At 40.1% G+C, this 15864-nt stretch overlaps 2 protein-coding genes across 2 annotated transcripts; both read right to left on the bottom strand.

The window, feature by feature from the left end:
- Positions 1–262: 262 nt before the first annotated feature.
- On the bottom strand, positions 263–1816 carry LOC113023691 (noggin-2-like). The gene has a single exon (XM_026169973.1). The coding sequence runs from the start codon at positions 1581–1583 to the stop codon at positions 579–581; it is 1005 nt and encodes a 334-aa protein (XP_026025758.1). The 5' UTR covers positions 1584–1816; the 3' UTR covers positions 263–578.
- A 43-nt stretch (positions 1817–1859) lies between these two features.
- On the bottom strand, positions 1860–15530 carry LOC113023690 (target of Myb protein 1). Its single transcript, XM_026169972.1, has 15 exons — positions 15293–15530; positions 12796–12880; positions 11350–11428; positions 10902–11051; positions 9939–10073; positions 9703–9852; positions 9441–9557; positions 6372–6505; positions 6247–6289; positions 6008–6134; positions 3905–3971; positions 2806–2896; positions 2658–2717; positions 2526–2568; positions 1860–2439 (listed from the first exon to the last, which is right to left on the bottom strand). Exons 1-15 carry the CDS (start codon positions 15363–15365, stop codon positions 2294–2296), a joined length of 1500 nt encoding a protein of 499 aa, XP_026025757.1. The 5' UTR covers positions 15366–15530; the 3' UTR covers positions 1860–2293.
- Between the last annotated feature and the right edge of the window lie 334 nt (positions 15531–15864).

The following is a 15864-nucleotide window of genomic DNA, read 5'->3' as shown; positions in this document are numbered from 1 at the left end:
GCACTGACAATTATATTTTATTCATATTATATTCATGCGCATGTGTACATTAGAATAGTTTGCAAGGAAGTCATCTAGAAACAGGTTTATGTAGATTTTGAATTTAGAATGATTAGTATATATCTTCAATTAATACTGTCAAGTATGATCAATCAATCAAACACAACAGTGAGTTACCAAAAACACTTTCATTTTTAATGTTCTCTGTAAACAAAAAATGTTTCATACTGTTTGAATATGAAAGTGCAAAAATAGAGTGAAAAAGAAAAATTGGAAGAAACATGCACAATCCACGAATTTACCATAAACATGAATGTAGCACGAACTACTCTAAACTCAGCGCCTTAGAAATTGCAGTTTACTGACGTAAAACATTTACTTAAATATTTATTAAGCCAGTTTGTACTAAAAATGTTGAAAGTTTAGAGCAGAGAAAATGAAAGAGCAGGTAGCGGCATCGTCTTAGTAATTAAAAGTAGCCATGTTCGATCATTTCAACTATAACACTGAAAATCAACAAAATAATAAAAAACACAGTGTGCACAGAAAAAAAGCCGGTCTGCAGTGATAAAAAACATTCATTTACATGAACACATGCATGCAGTCACCACAGGATAAGGCACTTGTCTCCATAAACATCTTTTCCTTGTTTCACCTGTCCCCATCTGAGCACTGCCATCAGAGTTTTCACCTCTCAATTTTCTGGAGCGATCATCTCCATCTCTGACTTCAATGCAGTGCCAAGCCAGAATCTTTATGTGTGTTGTTTGAGCTCGCACGCAGTTCATCCCACTGGGAAAGGAGCAACTTTGCCCTCCATCTGGCCCTTCACAGTCAGTCTGCCGCAGCCACCGTGGCCAGAAGGTTGGGCCCAGATCGACCCACTGGTGCTGTAATTTGCATGTTGCTGAGCGCACCAGCCATCCTCTGACTGAATTGGCAGCATCTGATGGCAGAGAACTGAGGTCCAGTTCTGCAGCCTCCTTCTCTAGTTTCTGCTGATATTTTGCGTAAGCCTTTCTCAGTTCTGGAGACACACGCAGGTTAAATTTCTCTTTGAAGGTGGTAAGGGTGGGCTGACTTCCTTTGGGGGACTCAAAAGGGTGATCTACAGACATCCAAAACGGGTCAAACGAGGATCCCAGAAGACGCAGGAGGCGAGAAGGCTGGCGATGTCTGACTTTGGGCATGTAGTGGTAGTCGTCAGCATTTGTGATGAGGGTGTATGGACGGATTGGCTGTGAGAAGGATGGGAGACTGGCTCCCAGCTGAAGAAATGGTGAATCCCAGCCTGTGCCATGCTGGTCTTGAGCAACAGTCACATTTGGATGCTGATTTTGAGTTGAAATGTTGGAAATAAAGGCCAGAGATGCATCCAGGAGAAAAGATAGGAAAATCCAACAGAGACAAATGGCAAACTGCCCACACATGGTCTTCAGATCTGGACTGTAGCTCAAAGAATGAAAAATTGCTCTTTTAGCTTTTCCCTTCAGTCCTTTAGTTATGCTTTCAGTTGGTGCTAGGTGCTTCAGGGACTCTGTGTACCCAACACCAGACATCCTTGGGCTCTTAAACAACAACATACTGAATTCAGTGTCTTATCACACAAGCAGCACTCTATTGAGTATGGCACACTTGAGTTCCCAAGACTGATATTTTGGCTAACTTGCAATCTGAATATAAGACAACTATGCTGAAATTTGGTTTAATGCAAGGTGTCACGTACCAAAATTTCCACACTTCACACTTTTGCAAAGTGCCAACTTTAAATGGGTTATCAATGAAATATTCATTGGATAAAGTTGGTGTGTAAATCACTGGACTAAGGAGTAAAATATTTTAAAAAGAGACCACATGAAAAATGTTCATGGGGCAAATGCCCCATTTATTTTCATCTACACAAAATCAGCATTGTGGATCAAAGGCACATTTGGTGTAATATCAAGTATATTTTCTGCATCATACTAAACATCCAGTTTACTCCCATGTTATAATCTTACATATAAATACAGTCACATAAAATTGTATATACGCACATACAGATAACAAACAGCAGAATTAACAGAAATACAGCATTTATGAAACAAGCTGATTGATTAGCAGTTCTGTAGTGTCAGGTTCCATCTGTGTGTGTGTGTGTGTGTGTGTGTGTGTGTGTGTGTGTGTGTGTGTGTGTGTGTGTGTCCTTTAGAAAAAACCCGACCTGGCACACTATACGTGTGAATGTAACCATATTTCAGTTTGTGATACTCCTGTGTTGACCTCCATCCTGTCGTCTTGCTTATTCACACACTCAGAGTGAGAACAGATGATCATGTGTGCTATCCTGTTGCTGGCTAGATTGTGGTGGCCGTCTGGGTGTGGAAGATGGCACATTGAGAATCGTCTGGTTGCTGTAGTCTGCCGCCTTCGCCCGATCCTCCAGGAACTTATCAAACTCTGAAATGGTGACACGTATAATTTAATATTTGTGTGTGTCTGAAAATATTATCATTACTCAAAAGAAGCGACAGGACCAGACATACCTTCACTGGAAACTCCCTCGCAAACTGAAGACTGCTCTTCCGGCTTTTTCGTAGACAAAGAATAAAGATTATGTCATGCTATTATCACCCTGATCTATCTATCTATCTATTCACACACATGTGTTCTCTTACCACATCAGAAGATAACCATTTGTCAATATCATTCTGCATAGAGTTTGTCGCTGGCGGAATCTAAAAGAAATTAAATGACCCTGAGTTTTATTTATTCGTAATATTAAAACAGGGATATTACTCCAAACAAAATCCAGCTGCATCTTACTGTTGCTGTACTCCCTCCTCCTGTGACCTGCAGCCTGGTATCAAGAGCTCCAGCCAGGCCCTCTACAGCTCCTGGATCTTCATACCTAACACTGAACACACACAACCACACACAGATCAGGCATATACAGCACATAAAAACACTCAGACACTTTGTTAGGTACACCTGTTCAACTGCTCGTTATTGTAAATGTCTAATCAGCCAATCACAGAGCAGCAACTCACTGCATTTACGCGCGTAGACAAGTAGGCTGAAGTTCAAACCAAGCATCAGAACAGTGGAGAAAGGGGAGTTAAGTGACTTTAAGCAATGCATGGCTGTTGGTACCAGATGGGTTCCTCTAAGTCAGGGATGGGCAATTCCAGGCCTCGAGGGCCGGTGTCCTGCAGGTTTTAGATATCACTCTGGGTCAGCACACCTGAATCAAATGATTAGTCCATTACCAGGCTTCTGGAGAACTGCGAGACATGTTGAGGAGGTCATTTAGCCATTTGAATCAGCTGTCCTGGATCAAGGACACATCTAAAACCTGCAGGACACCTGCCCTCCAGGCCTGGAGTTGCCCACCCCTGCTCTAAGTCAAGGGTTTCAAACTCGCGGCCCAGGGGCCACTTGTGGCCCACGTCACCCCAGAGTTTTTGTCTTGCTCGTATCATTTTATTTTGTTGTATTTATCCGCGACACCTTGAAGGCTGGTCCATGAAGATATTGTGTGACATTAAACTGGTCCGTGGTGCAAAAAAGGTTGGGGACTGCTGCTCTAAATCATTTACTAGTTGTTAAATATAAATGGTGATGACAAGGTCGCTTGGATTTCTTATTGGAAAGGTCTTTGTTAAAGGCTCTGTGTTTCTAATAAAGCGTATTTGCTTACAACTGTCCAAAATTCAAAACTTAGCTTAATGTTAAGAAATGAAACACAGCTCTGATAGGAAGATTGTAATTGTCAGGGCCTTAAGGTATTGTTTTGATAAGTATAAATGTGATTCATTATCTAGAACATTAATAAATTGACTTGTTATCAGTGGCATGCAGATCCCTAACATATAAAACGCATAGATGATATCATTTATATCCATCATAAGTAAGTAACACTCACCTTTTCCTCTGGTCAGCCAGAGAGCTGCCTCTGGTTTGCGCAAACATGTCAAATTCCTCCTCTTCATCTGCAATGCAGAAGTCCTCATTTTATTTACTTTGTTATCTAATTGCTGTTAATTAAAATTGTGGTATAACTTTAGAGAAAAACAAAATTGTATTAAATTTGACCATGTTTTCAAAAACATATATTTAAAATGTTAAGCAGAAGTAGCATAGAAGTTACAGCAGTTACAGAAGAGAAGTTCCTATAACCATTGTTGTTGCCATTCATCACATGAGGTGACACCGGTCAACATGGAGCTTATGCATTTTTAAACATTCCCTTGTGACGTTCAGCCACAGCATCCTGTTTTTACCAATCATAAGACAAATGCTACGGCTGAATAATCAATTTTGCTCAAGGAGCACAATTACCCAGAGGCTTCTATAGAGCTGCTATTAAAAGATCTGCTCGGAAACTGTAAACACTAAAAAAGGTGATTCAGCACTTCCTGTATTACTTCTATTCAATATTATCTCCTTTTCTTTATGAAAGGAAAGGAGATAATGCTCTCCCAAAATTCTTTCAGCGACACACTATCCAACAGTTCCCCAAAACAATAACAATGCAGATTATTATGCAGAATATTATGTAAGTGTTCATTGTTAGGATGTTTATCATTTCATATCATAACCTGATGATATGTTATGAAACTTCACCAACAGGCTTTGTTTAACCCACAGGAAGTAAGATCTGCTTCTTATGAAGTTAACGCCTTGCCTAAGGAACACAAATTTATATACACTATTTAAAAGGAAGCTCTTTGAATTAAGATCCTAAAACTAATTGTAATCATGATCACAGGGATTTTCAGATTTGCAATATTTTAGTTTGCATTAATTATGTTCATTGCTTTCTTCTGAGCTTGGGGAAAAAACATCTGGAGTACTTTAAGTTTCATAAAGAGGTTCCACCTTTCACCTACTCCAACCCTTCACTTTTCACATCAACTCAGTGGATAGAAACATAGAGGAGCTATCTCAACAAGACAAGGCTCAGCTGTACATCTGCATCTAAAGGATAAAGGTCACTTTTTCAAAGATGCCAATGTTTACATTTGGACCAAGAAGACAGATGGTTTGAAAGAGGAGCAAAAGACGCCCTCTATGTCCACTGTGAACGAGCATGGGGTGGTTTATGACACCAACTGTCATCCACTTACAATGAAATCATGAAATCCCTTCCCAGATGGCTCAACTTCCATGCACGTCTTGTGTCAGGTGACGTCAATAGACCACATGATAGCGTAAGGCAACGTCTCACAATGGTTTCACCCGAAACCTCCGGTGATAATGACCCACGCCTTTTTTCACACCTTGGTTCATGTGATAATGATTGATAGTGGGTTAACGACCCTCCTACGGGACAACCCCAACTAGGATATCAATACCTGGGACTCTCCACCTCCACCTCAGTTTTATTACTGAAGAAGCGTCTTGGATGAGAGGTGAAACATCTTTACAGTTTTTTAAAAAGTCCAGTTGCTTTTGTTCCAAGCTCCTGGGAATGCCATGACCTGGACGTCTAAGAAACTACACAGACAGATGTCCATTGCTGTATTTCTAGTCTTTAGATTGATAATTAATTAAATTGACTTCAGTCACAGGAAGCCTCAGTAAAACAAGGGTTATACTGGAACATCTCTCCAGCAGAAAGAGAAGTGATATATGAATAAGATCAGCAACTAGTGTGAGAACCATTTGATTTCACTTTAAACTCAATTTACTCCCTTTTCTTTAAAATTCAAACTTTGGTAACGAAGTCCCATTTGTCACTGGTTGTTTTTGTAAAAACATACAGGGAAAAGTAACCAAAATGCCCTTTTTTGAATTGTAGTTTCACTATGTCAGAAGCGCCTAAATGTGTGAATGTAATCAGAGTCTTCAAGCAACTTAAAGAAGTCCAGACGCTTTTCTTTGCAAGCTCCTTTGACTAAGTATCATAGTTCCCATTTTCTAAGTGGTTGTTTTCCCAACAACTTCAAAGAAACGTGATGAGGAAAAGACAGTGTTTTTTGAACTGAACCGTAAAGAAGCTCAAAGTTACTCAAAGTTTACTGACTGTGATTGGCTGATTGCTGCTGATTGGTACTGGTGCTGGCGGCTGGTTGGCTGGTTGTTGAAATGACAGCTGGTTGTCTGACAGTGGAAGGCTCAGAACTGAGGTTGATAAGGTTTGTTGAAGAGCTCTGAAAAGTGGGTGAGAGCTTATACTCATTGCTTAAATGACAGTTTACTATTTTCAGACACACGGTGCAGCACACGTCATGTTAAAGAAAGTTAAACAAGAGGATCTTTTACCTGTTGTGTATTAGCAATCTGTGCCTTGTTCAATCTGTCAAACCTAAAAAACAATGCAGCACACTTTTGAGCACACTGTGGTTGCATCTCAACACTGCCTTACAAATAAAATCTGAAACATGCACCTCTCATAGCGAATGAAGGTGTTATTGAGGTCATCATTGACCACGAGCAGCTCTTCAATAAATCCTTCATCCAGCAGCTGAGGGATGAGCTCCACCACCCGAGTCTGCATGCTCTTACAGACAGAGAAAAGCTGCTGCTTGGACAGAGGAGGAAAGAAAAATCTAATTATTTTGTCCCCAAATGACAGAGTGATTTTAAATAGATAATTTTCAGTCATTGGTATTATTCTGCTACATCAAAAATTACTTTCATGTTTTGTTTTCATCCTGATTTTAATCCATTGACAACAACACGAGTCATGCTCTAAACTTAGATAACACTAAAGGCAACGGTTTTACAGGCGGCATGAGACATCAAAGCAAACGTGCACTTCAGTAAAAACAAAATAATAAAGCTAAACATTAATTTAGATTCAGACTGGTGACGTTAAAGAATGGAAAACAATCACTCTAAAACCTGAAACACCTCTGAAACCTTTCAGTCAGTGTTGGTAATCTAATGTGGTCTCGTCACAACAGAAACTAAACTATGTGAAATAATATACAAAAACATTTTATGTTTGTCTTTTTTCACAAATAATGTCTTACAGTGGACAGGACTGATTGAAATGTGGATACTGTTATCTGTGACCTAAAAGTAAATGTAGAAAAGGGGCATAAAAGTGGGGCTCTCCAACACCTCCCCGGCCACTCAACACACACTTGACTGCCTCTTGGAGGAACACCCAGTTCATCATCACCATAAGCTTTTGAGTAGGCACGGTCAGGATCCTGTTTCTTGACTTTTCCAGTGCCTTTAATACCATCCGGCCCTGTATGCTTCAAGAAAAACTGAACAGGATGGAGGTGGACCCCTGCCTGGTGGCTTGGATCTCCGACTACCTCACCGACAGACCACAGTACATCAGGCTGAAGGACATCACGTCTGACACTGTGGTCAGCAGCACAGGAGCACCACAGGGAACTGTGCTGTCCCCTCTTCTCTTCACCCTGTACACCTCTGACTTCTGCTACAACTCTGAATTATGCCACATTCAGAAGTTTGCAGATGACACAGCCATCATGAGGTGTATCTGGGATGATCAGGAAGAGGAGTACAGAAGTCTGGTGAGGAACTTTGTCGCATGGAATCACACAAACCACCTGCAACTCAACACCTCAAAGACTAAGGAACTGGTTGTGGACTTCGGGAGGTCTAGAGCAGGTCCACTGCCGGTTCAGATAGAGGGGGAGGAGGTGGAGGTGGTCAACAAGTACAAGTACCTCGGGCTGTGGGTGGACAATAAACTGGACTGGTCATGCAACACAGAGCACCTGTATAAAAAAGCCCAAAGCCGACTGTACTTCCTCAGGAGGCTGAGGTCTTTTAACATCTGCAGGAAGCTCCTGAGGATGTTTTACCAGTCGGTGGTTGCTGGAGTACTTTTCTATGCTGTGGTGTGCTGGGGGAGCAGCACAGCAAAGAAGGACTCATCCAGGCTGGAGAAACTGATCAGGAGGGCTAGCTCTGTGGTCAGCATGAAGCTGGACACTCTGGTGACAGTGGCAGAGAAAAGGACATTAAAGAAACTGATGGACATTATGGACAATGCCAGGCATCCTCTGCACACGGCCATTAACAACCAGAAGAGTCTGTTCAGTGACAGGTTGCTTCTCCCAAAGACAAGAACTAACAGACTTAAAAACTCCTTTGTCCCACACGCCATCAGACTGTTTAACTCCTCTCTGGAGGGGAGAGGGAGGGGAAACAGGAGGACAAAGGAGGGAACAACTAAGCTGTAGTGCCTCTTCACCTCACTGTGCAATACCTTGTGCAATACTTTTTGTAAATAGTCAACGGTGCAATAGACTCAATACTTGAAATGTGCAATTCACTTGTATTTTTATTTTTATTCCTATTTATTCTATTTATCCCCTTCGTATATTTTATTTATATTGTCTCTGTATTTATATATATGTGTGTGTGTATAACTCTTTAACTTCTGTCGGTGCTGTGCTTTTTTGGAAATCGAATTTCCCAGAGGAACCCACCCGAGGGATTAATAAAGTTCTATCTAATCTAATCTCTCTAGTGCAACTGCCTTTCAGCAATTAGCAATATCACCAGAGTCTATAATGCGGGGGTCATGGTGCCCAGGTCCATGCCTTTGTCCCCCACACATTTCAAAATGCATCCAACCTCAAAGCCAATCTCTGTGGGCCCATTTGAGCTGTGAATGGCTGGGCCCCACGGCTTAAGGCTAGGCCACTGGACACTCAGCAGTAAGCTTCCCATCCAATTTGGCTCAAGGAGTGGCCAAAGTGATAGCTCAGTAGGTAGAGTGGTGGCCCCATGATCGGAAGGTCGGGGGTTTGGATTCCCCGAGGTACCCCCGAGCAAGGTACTGTCCCTACACACTGCTCCCCGAGTGCTAGATTGGTGGCTGCCCACTGCTTCACTGAGTGAATGGGTTAAACACAGAGAGGAATGTCCCCACAGGAATCAATAAAGCATACATCATTACAACGTTAAAGTGGTGGAGCTCAGAAGTTATGCTCCTAGGATCACAGTAGCAGAGAAACCCCTCAACCACATTAAGGTGACAATTCTTTGTGTCAAAAAGGAATTGTGTGGTTCAGCATATGATAAGGATGCTTCCTGAACACTCTCCTTTAGAGGCTTTTCAGTCTCACCCAGGTAGTGCAGACTGAGAACTTATTCCCAGCAGGGATTAGAAAATGTTCCTAAGGAATAGGATATTTTGCAATTTCCTTCTTAGCTTTTTGACACTGCAATTCGACTTTGGATAAGTGGCTGAAAATAAATGGATGGATGAAATACCACAAATGTACAACAATAGAACATTGTAAGGAAACTATATGGTGCATTGATTTTAGAACACAATTTAGGCCCTTAAACTGGCAACAGCAAATACACTATATTCACAGTCCACAGCTCCTAAAGGCACTTCTGACACACACACACACACACACACACACACACACACACACACACACACACACACACACACACACACACACACACACACACACACACACACACACACACACACACACACACACACACACCTGTAGCAGCTGTGTATCATCTGGCTGGCTTTGTCCAGGGAGTAGCTCATTTAGCATTTCAGACATCACTTTGAGATTTCCTCTCACCAAATCGAGCTCACTTCGCAGCTTCTGCTCCTAGATTAGAGAAAAATACAAAAAGCAGTCAAACACTGCTAGAAAGGCCACAGTGATGCATTAATGTTACATGAAAATAAGATAAGCCATTTTCAGATACAGAAACAGTCTATATACAATGAGAGGTATTTTTGGTCAGTGGAACCTGTTCTGCAGTAAGTGAGACTGGTCCTTCACTGGGCTGAAATGAAGGTGATGTATTCTGACTGGAAATACTTGAAGCAGCTTCCAGTTGTGACTCATTTGTAGGAGCAGTGACAGGGGGCATCTCAGCGGTTCCATTTTCTGGGGTGCTCTGCAAGATTTGTCAGAGAGGTACGGTACAATAACTATCCAAACATTCAAGTGGTCTTTTGTTTTTTCACTGCAAGATAGTCTCACCCTATTTGGTGTGTGGATGGGGGACAGAGCATCCAGGTCTGTCATGGGGAACTCCAGACCTCGTCTTCTTAGGTCATCGTATACATGTACCACCCCCACCAGGGAGGAAGAGCTTCGAAATGCATCAGCCCATGACTGAAGATGAAAGAGAGCATGTAACAGATTGTAAAGAGATGACTGACCCCTAAATCTGCATCCAGTGGCACATAGAACGACACATAAAAGGCAACATGCAGAGAACAGAAGTGTACTGTCCTAGAGCATTTCTAAGCCTGAGACTATGTTAATGTTAGCGGTCTTTGTTTATGATTACCCACAAGAACTCTGACCATGTAGCAGAGGAATGTACATATCAATGTAGACACCTGGATTGTGAGCATTAAAAATAACACTGTTGCACATTTCCATAGACATAACAGAGTCTGTGAGACTGATTCCAGCCTCACAATGTAAATTAAAAAAGCGATTCTGTTAGGTTGTCTAATTTGAATTGACTAATAAATTAAACAGTGGCAATTGATTTTTTTTTTATACAAATCATCTTAAGCTAAAGCTCTAGTGCCAGGATGTCAAACTCATTTTACATGGAGGACCACATACAGCCTATTTTGATCTTGAGTAATATCCTCTGTAATATCTTTATAATTGAGCGATTTGTATATAATAGTGCTATTCCTTAAATTTTTAAACTTTGCAATATATTGTATTATTTAATTAGTTCAGTCTGTTGGGATTATTAAAATATCCTGATTCTGATTAAATACTTTGGTGTAGTATAAGTGGTTGTGGGGGTGTTGGGGTTGTAAAGCTTCAAAAAAAGTCAAAAAAATTGATGCCCTCCTTTAAATTTTCCAAAGCCATCCAGCAGGCCGGATTTGAGTCTTTGCTGGGCCGATTCTGCCCCTCAGGCTGTAGGGTTTGACACCACTGCACTTGTGCACAAACACTCGGTCATGTACATACCTGTATGAGGCTAAGGACCCTGTCATGGAGGATAGTGGGTGGGTTATTTTTGGGCAGAATAGAACGAACCAAAACCCCCTCAACAAACTCCTGTGAGGCAACCAAAACGTGGAAACGATGGCCACAGTTCTTCACACACGTCTCCAGAACCTATATGAGAGTGAGAAAAAATCAACACAACACGTAACATATATAAAAAAAAAGTGATTTTAGCTGCACCAAAATGAAAATCTATCTCTCTCTAGCATGACGTCAATGGGTTAACTAAGACCCGAGTTAACTGAGCTACTTGCACAAGTAAACACAGAAATCATCTCCTCTTGGATAACAGCCAACCAGGACAAAGATCATTTTGACCTGCAAAATATTCCTCTCACATCTGACAGGCCATGACAGAACAAATAACACAAAAAGAAAAACATACAATCTTTGACAGACAATTACTCACAGTGAGAGCAAACATAATCTCTCTGAAGTTCTTGTTTCCTACTATTCTCTTCTTAATGGCTTTAACTGCATCTCTCGGCCTGGGGAAAAGCATCACATGATGTTTGTTTACTTATCCATACTAAAGTTTAAAAATTTAAATATGCAACATAAGTCATTAACAAAAGACTGTAGATTATTAAATTAAAAATGGGTTTTCTCTGGCAAAACTATATATAACACCTTATTTTGTAATGGAGAATTTAGATATTTTCTTTTGCTGCTTTAACCTGTTTTTTCAACATGAGTGCAAAGAAAATGCACATGCTAGTGTTTACTTCTCCACAGTTTATCTAGTGGACATAACTATATATATAGTTATTTATAGTGGACAAATAACTAAATATATGAAATAAGTACATGTTTGAAAATTATTTGCATATTTATGCATAATTTCACAGTTTCATGGTCATATCTGTTAGCTAATTTTTTAATCTGTAAATTGTAAATCTTCAGTTCAGTCGCACTTATATTAATTGAAGTGTGTACTTCCATTGGCATGGTGAAAATTGATTTTTTTCCTACTATCTGCTACCACAAGTATTTATGCAGTGACAAAAACCTTTAACACTGACAACATAAAATGTTAAAATCTTTCCTCCTTTAAAATCTCACAAAAGCTTTAAAACATGTTTTGGGTGTGCCCCGCCTCATGCCACATGGCAGCTGGGATGAGCTCAACAATACCCCATTAGCCTTTTACAGCTGAGGGGTAAAAACTAGCAAAACAAAAAATATAACTGTCTTAACTGGGACAGGTAACCTACACTTTTAACCCTATTAATCTGTTCTGTCTCTTCTGAATTAACTACTTTCAATTCCGTTTCATTAATTTTATTTCTATGGCCCAGTCTTCTTAAGGTGTTTGATATTGGAAGGTAATGAGCCTATAATACAACAATTAAACTATCCACCGTGAGTACCTCATGACAGTGGGGAGGAAAAAGTCCCTTACAACAGGAAACCTTCAGAAAAACATGTGTCAAGAGAGGCTTTCTCAGCAGAAAACATGCGTAATTAACTAGAAGACAGTGTTAGACGTAAGTAGGTCAATGGTGACAACCAGCACTGAAAGTAGCAACAAACCCATAAAGGAAGTGACACAGTGATGCAAAAGCAAAACATGGAAACATGCTTACATAACTTGCCTTAGCTATTTATCTCTTAAAGTTATTAAAAAACAAATTTAAACTTTTTATTAGTTTGTGTCATTTATTATTACTAATACTATTATAAACAAAGCTAAAATGTTATATAGTGAGCATGTGTAATAACAAGTTTGACTTCGATGTGACTTGTGCAGAGAAAACAAGAAATAAGGAATTAATAGAACTGTTGTCTCTTCCTGCATGTGTGCTTCACTGACAGACCAAAAATACCCCAACACAACAAATAACATCATCCCTACCCTTCGTCTGTCTCATTGATGATGTCACAGATCTCCATGTTGAGCCCCCAGTCTTCCGATTGTAGTGATCCATTGGTCGCTTGCTCTGTCAAAAGTAAGGGAATGAGATCAAACTACATTTAATATGATAATACTGAAATTGGAATATTTGGAAAATCACAGTAAACAGAAGACTTCCCCCTTCTTTCATGACATCGACATAACACAACACATTTAAGGGTTCAATATTTCTGTTTCACAGACCAGACTTGAAGGTCTACTTATCATAATGCAAAAGACAAAAATGTGAACCAATGGTCTATATTTATAAAAGAAAGGTCACCATGTGATCATTTTATGCTCTGCTTTCACGAGGAGGGTTTAAAAAAATGATCAGTTACAATGGGAAACAGTTTACACATTTGCATACCGTAGTGTTCATTATGCTAGGAATTAAATAGCAACAGCACAGATTAAACCAGGGTTAACTGATTTTTTATGTTTTGGGAAACATACAGTAAAATCGATATCGTTTAAGCAGACTGATACCTTATTAACACACTTATTAACACTTCATAAATACACATGCTAAATATACCTCTGTGTCTACCAGGTCATTACCAAGTGTGTGTCTGTCTGCTGTTTAGTGCTGACTAGGTTGAGTTGGTTTTGGAGCTTTTAGTAGAAAAAAAGGCAAAAAGGTGAAGATGTGACAGATAAAATCCTACATGAGACACTATGTGCATGCCACAGAGACATCCCATTCACTGTTCACATAAAATTACTGATTAGTACCATTCATTAAGGACAGTAATAGTTACAGAATGAATAAAATATGGAACTTCATGAGAACACTAAAAAAAGCACAGCTAAAAGCTGCACAGAGATATGAGAACTTTTTGTCTGTTTTAAAAATAACCCCTGACAGCTTATTTAGTTATGCTTCTCTAACTCTTTGCCTTCTCAAGCCGTTAACGAAGACAACACTGGTGAGAACCTCAAAATATGTAACTGCTTTCAGATAAAAATCCTCAGTGTAATGTTGCCTGACTAGACTTCATTAATGTAGTTGAGCTACACATGATTCTTAAAAGTCAGACATGCATGACAGTCAGTTTTACAACACGGGCAGGAGTCTTGCCAAAATACGTATCCGCCCATCCAGCTACCCATTATAAGATAGCTAAACGTCAGGGTTTATAATTCAAATAAATTCATTTAACTCTAAGGTAAACAGCTGCCGCATGCATATTAAAGCTGGTTAACCACAAGACACAAAAGTAGCCTGAAAAAAGACATTACATCCACTGACGACATCCTCATCAGTGGATGTAATGATGCAAACACGAGAGAGCTGTGCGTTTGTTTGTGTGTTGACTAAGCAGGTGCAGCATTAAACATGAAAAGTGAAGAATAGTTCTTACAAAGCAATACAATGTCTGACAGACCGACCACTTTAAATTCCAGGGTAAGATAAAAAAAAAAAATGTTGTGTTTTCTTTAAAGTAATTTTTCCTATAAATTGACAGAAAAATTTAAATATGGGTCATATTCTTTTACCAAAAGGTCCCACCCTTTTTTAACCCAACAAAAAACTTAAAATATAATAACACTTTCTTGATAAACGTTTCAGTAACTCATTATTTGTAGCATTGAGCTGATTAGAAAGGTTTCCCCTAAAATCCTGCATCCTCCAAACTATTTTGCAATCAAAGCCTGCTTTTTTTCCCCACTCCACCCTACACGGGCTCTTCATAAGTCTCTAAATCTCCTTCATTCCTTTCCAAAACTCCCCACACTCCCCGATCCCATTTACTCCATTTCCCTCCTCACCCCTTCCCTCCCACTCTCTTTCCCCAGCTCCCTTCCACTTCATGTGACTGTCAGCTGATTCTGCTCTCATTTGCCTCAGAAGTAGCTGACATTTATATGTGAGAAAGTGAGTGGAGGAGATAAGAGGAAGGAAGGCATGAGATGGGTGTGTGACATTTTCTTAATACCGATGACTGTCCTGATGTTACACATCTTTGCAGGCATCTGCACTTGCAGTGGATTGTGGGAGCTTTTAGTGGCTGGATAAAGAGAACTATCCCAGTGCCATTACGAGCAAATGGCAGATGCTTCATAAGATGTGTGACGGCACACACTTGTTGACACTTAGGCATAGTGTGAAACTGTAACACATCAGTGATTAAGGAAGTGAGAAGGAACGCCAAGCGGCTTCCGGATTCGCCAAGTGAATTGCCACTCAATTTATATCGACCAATCACGTGGAAGAATCAAGTGAATTAATCCCGCCTCTCCTGCGTCATTGACTGTAAAAACTATCTTATTTTTCCTGGCAAATTTGGAGTTGATTAATAAATAGAATAAAATGCGAAAACCGGAAGTAAACAGGTTTGTCGCCACTGTCACGTGTTAGCGGAGTTTTTAAAAGCAAAACGGAAAATATACAAATGGAAGCAAACTGAACCGACTTGAACACCACTCGGAGCGGTTTTAAAAAGCAGCTGCTTACCGATTCTCTGTCCGACCGGCGTTGAAAATGGGTTTCCTATGAGAAACTCCATTTTCTCCCCGAGTGAAAACATCCTCGAAAATTACAGGCGTCCGCTGCCGAAGTGAATACGTTTGCTTGTTGTGTTAGCTTTTGCTTTAAGTGTCAGCCGCTGGCTTTGAGGCTCACTCGCTCGTGGGGTCACGTGAAAACGCACGCAGCCAGGAAACAGCATCAGCGTACAGACCGACGGCTGAAGCTTCTTCACACCTCAAACACTTTCCTAAGTGAGGACAAAGTGTAGACTTTAATCATTTAAGTAGAAGTTCGGATATCCGTGTATATATATATATATATATATATATATATATATATATATATATATATATATATATATATATATATATATATATAATCATTTCTTTTTTTGAGCTCCAGCAGATTTTCTTTGTGTACTGGCTGTGGTCAGCTGACATGTGCTGGTGCTGCTCTGAGGTTTCAGGCTCTTTGTGGACTTACACAGCTGATTTCAACAAAATGTAACCCAATATTTCACAAGCTGTCTTGGCTAATTTCCATTCCCTTTGCTGAAA

Source organism: Astatotilapia calliptera, chromosome 6, assembly GCF_900246225.1.
Source record: "Astatotilapia calliptera chromosome 6, fAstCal1.2, whole genome shotgun sequence".
NCBI lineage: Eukaryota > Metazoa > Chordata > Actinopteri > Cichliformes > Cichlidae > Astatotilapia > Astatotilapia calliptera.
Note: the sequence above shows the minus strand (reverse complement) of the source record. Positions and strands in the feature narration are given on the sequence as shown.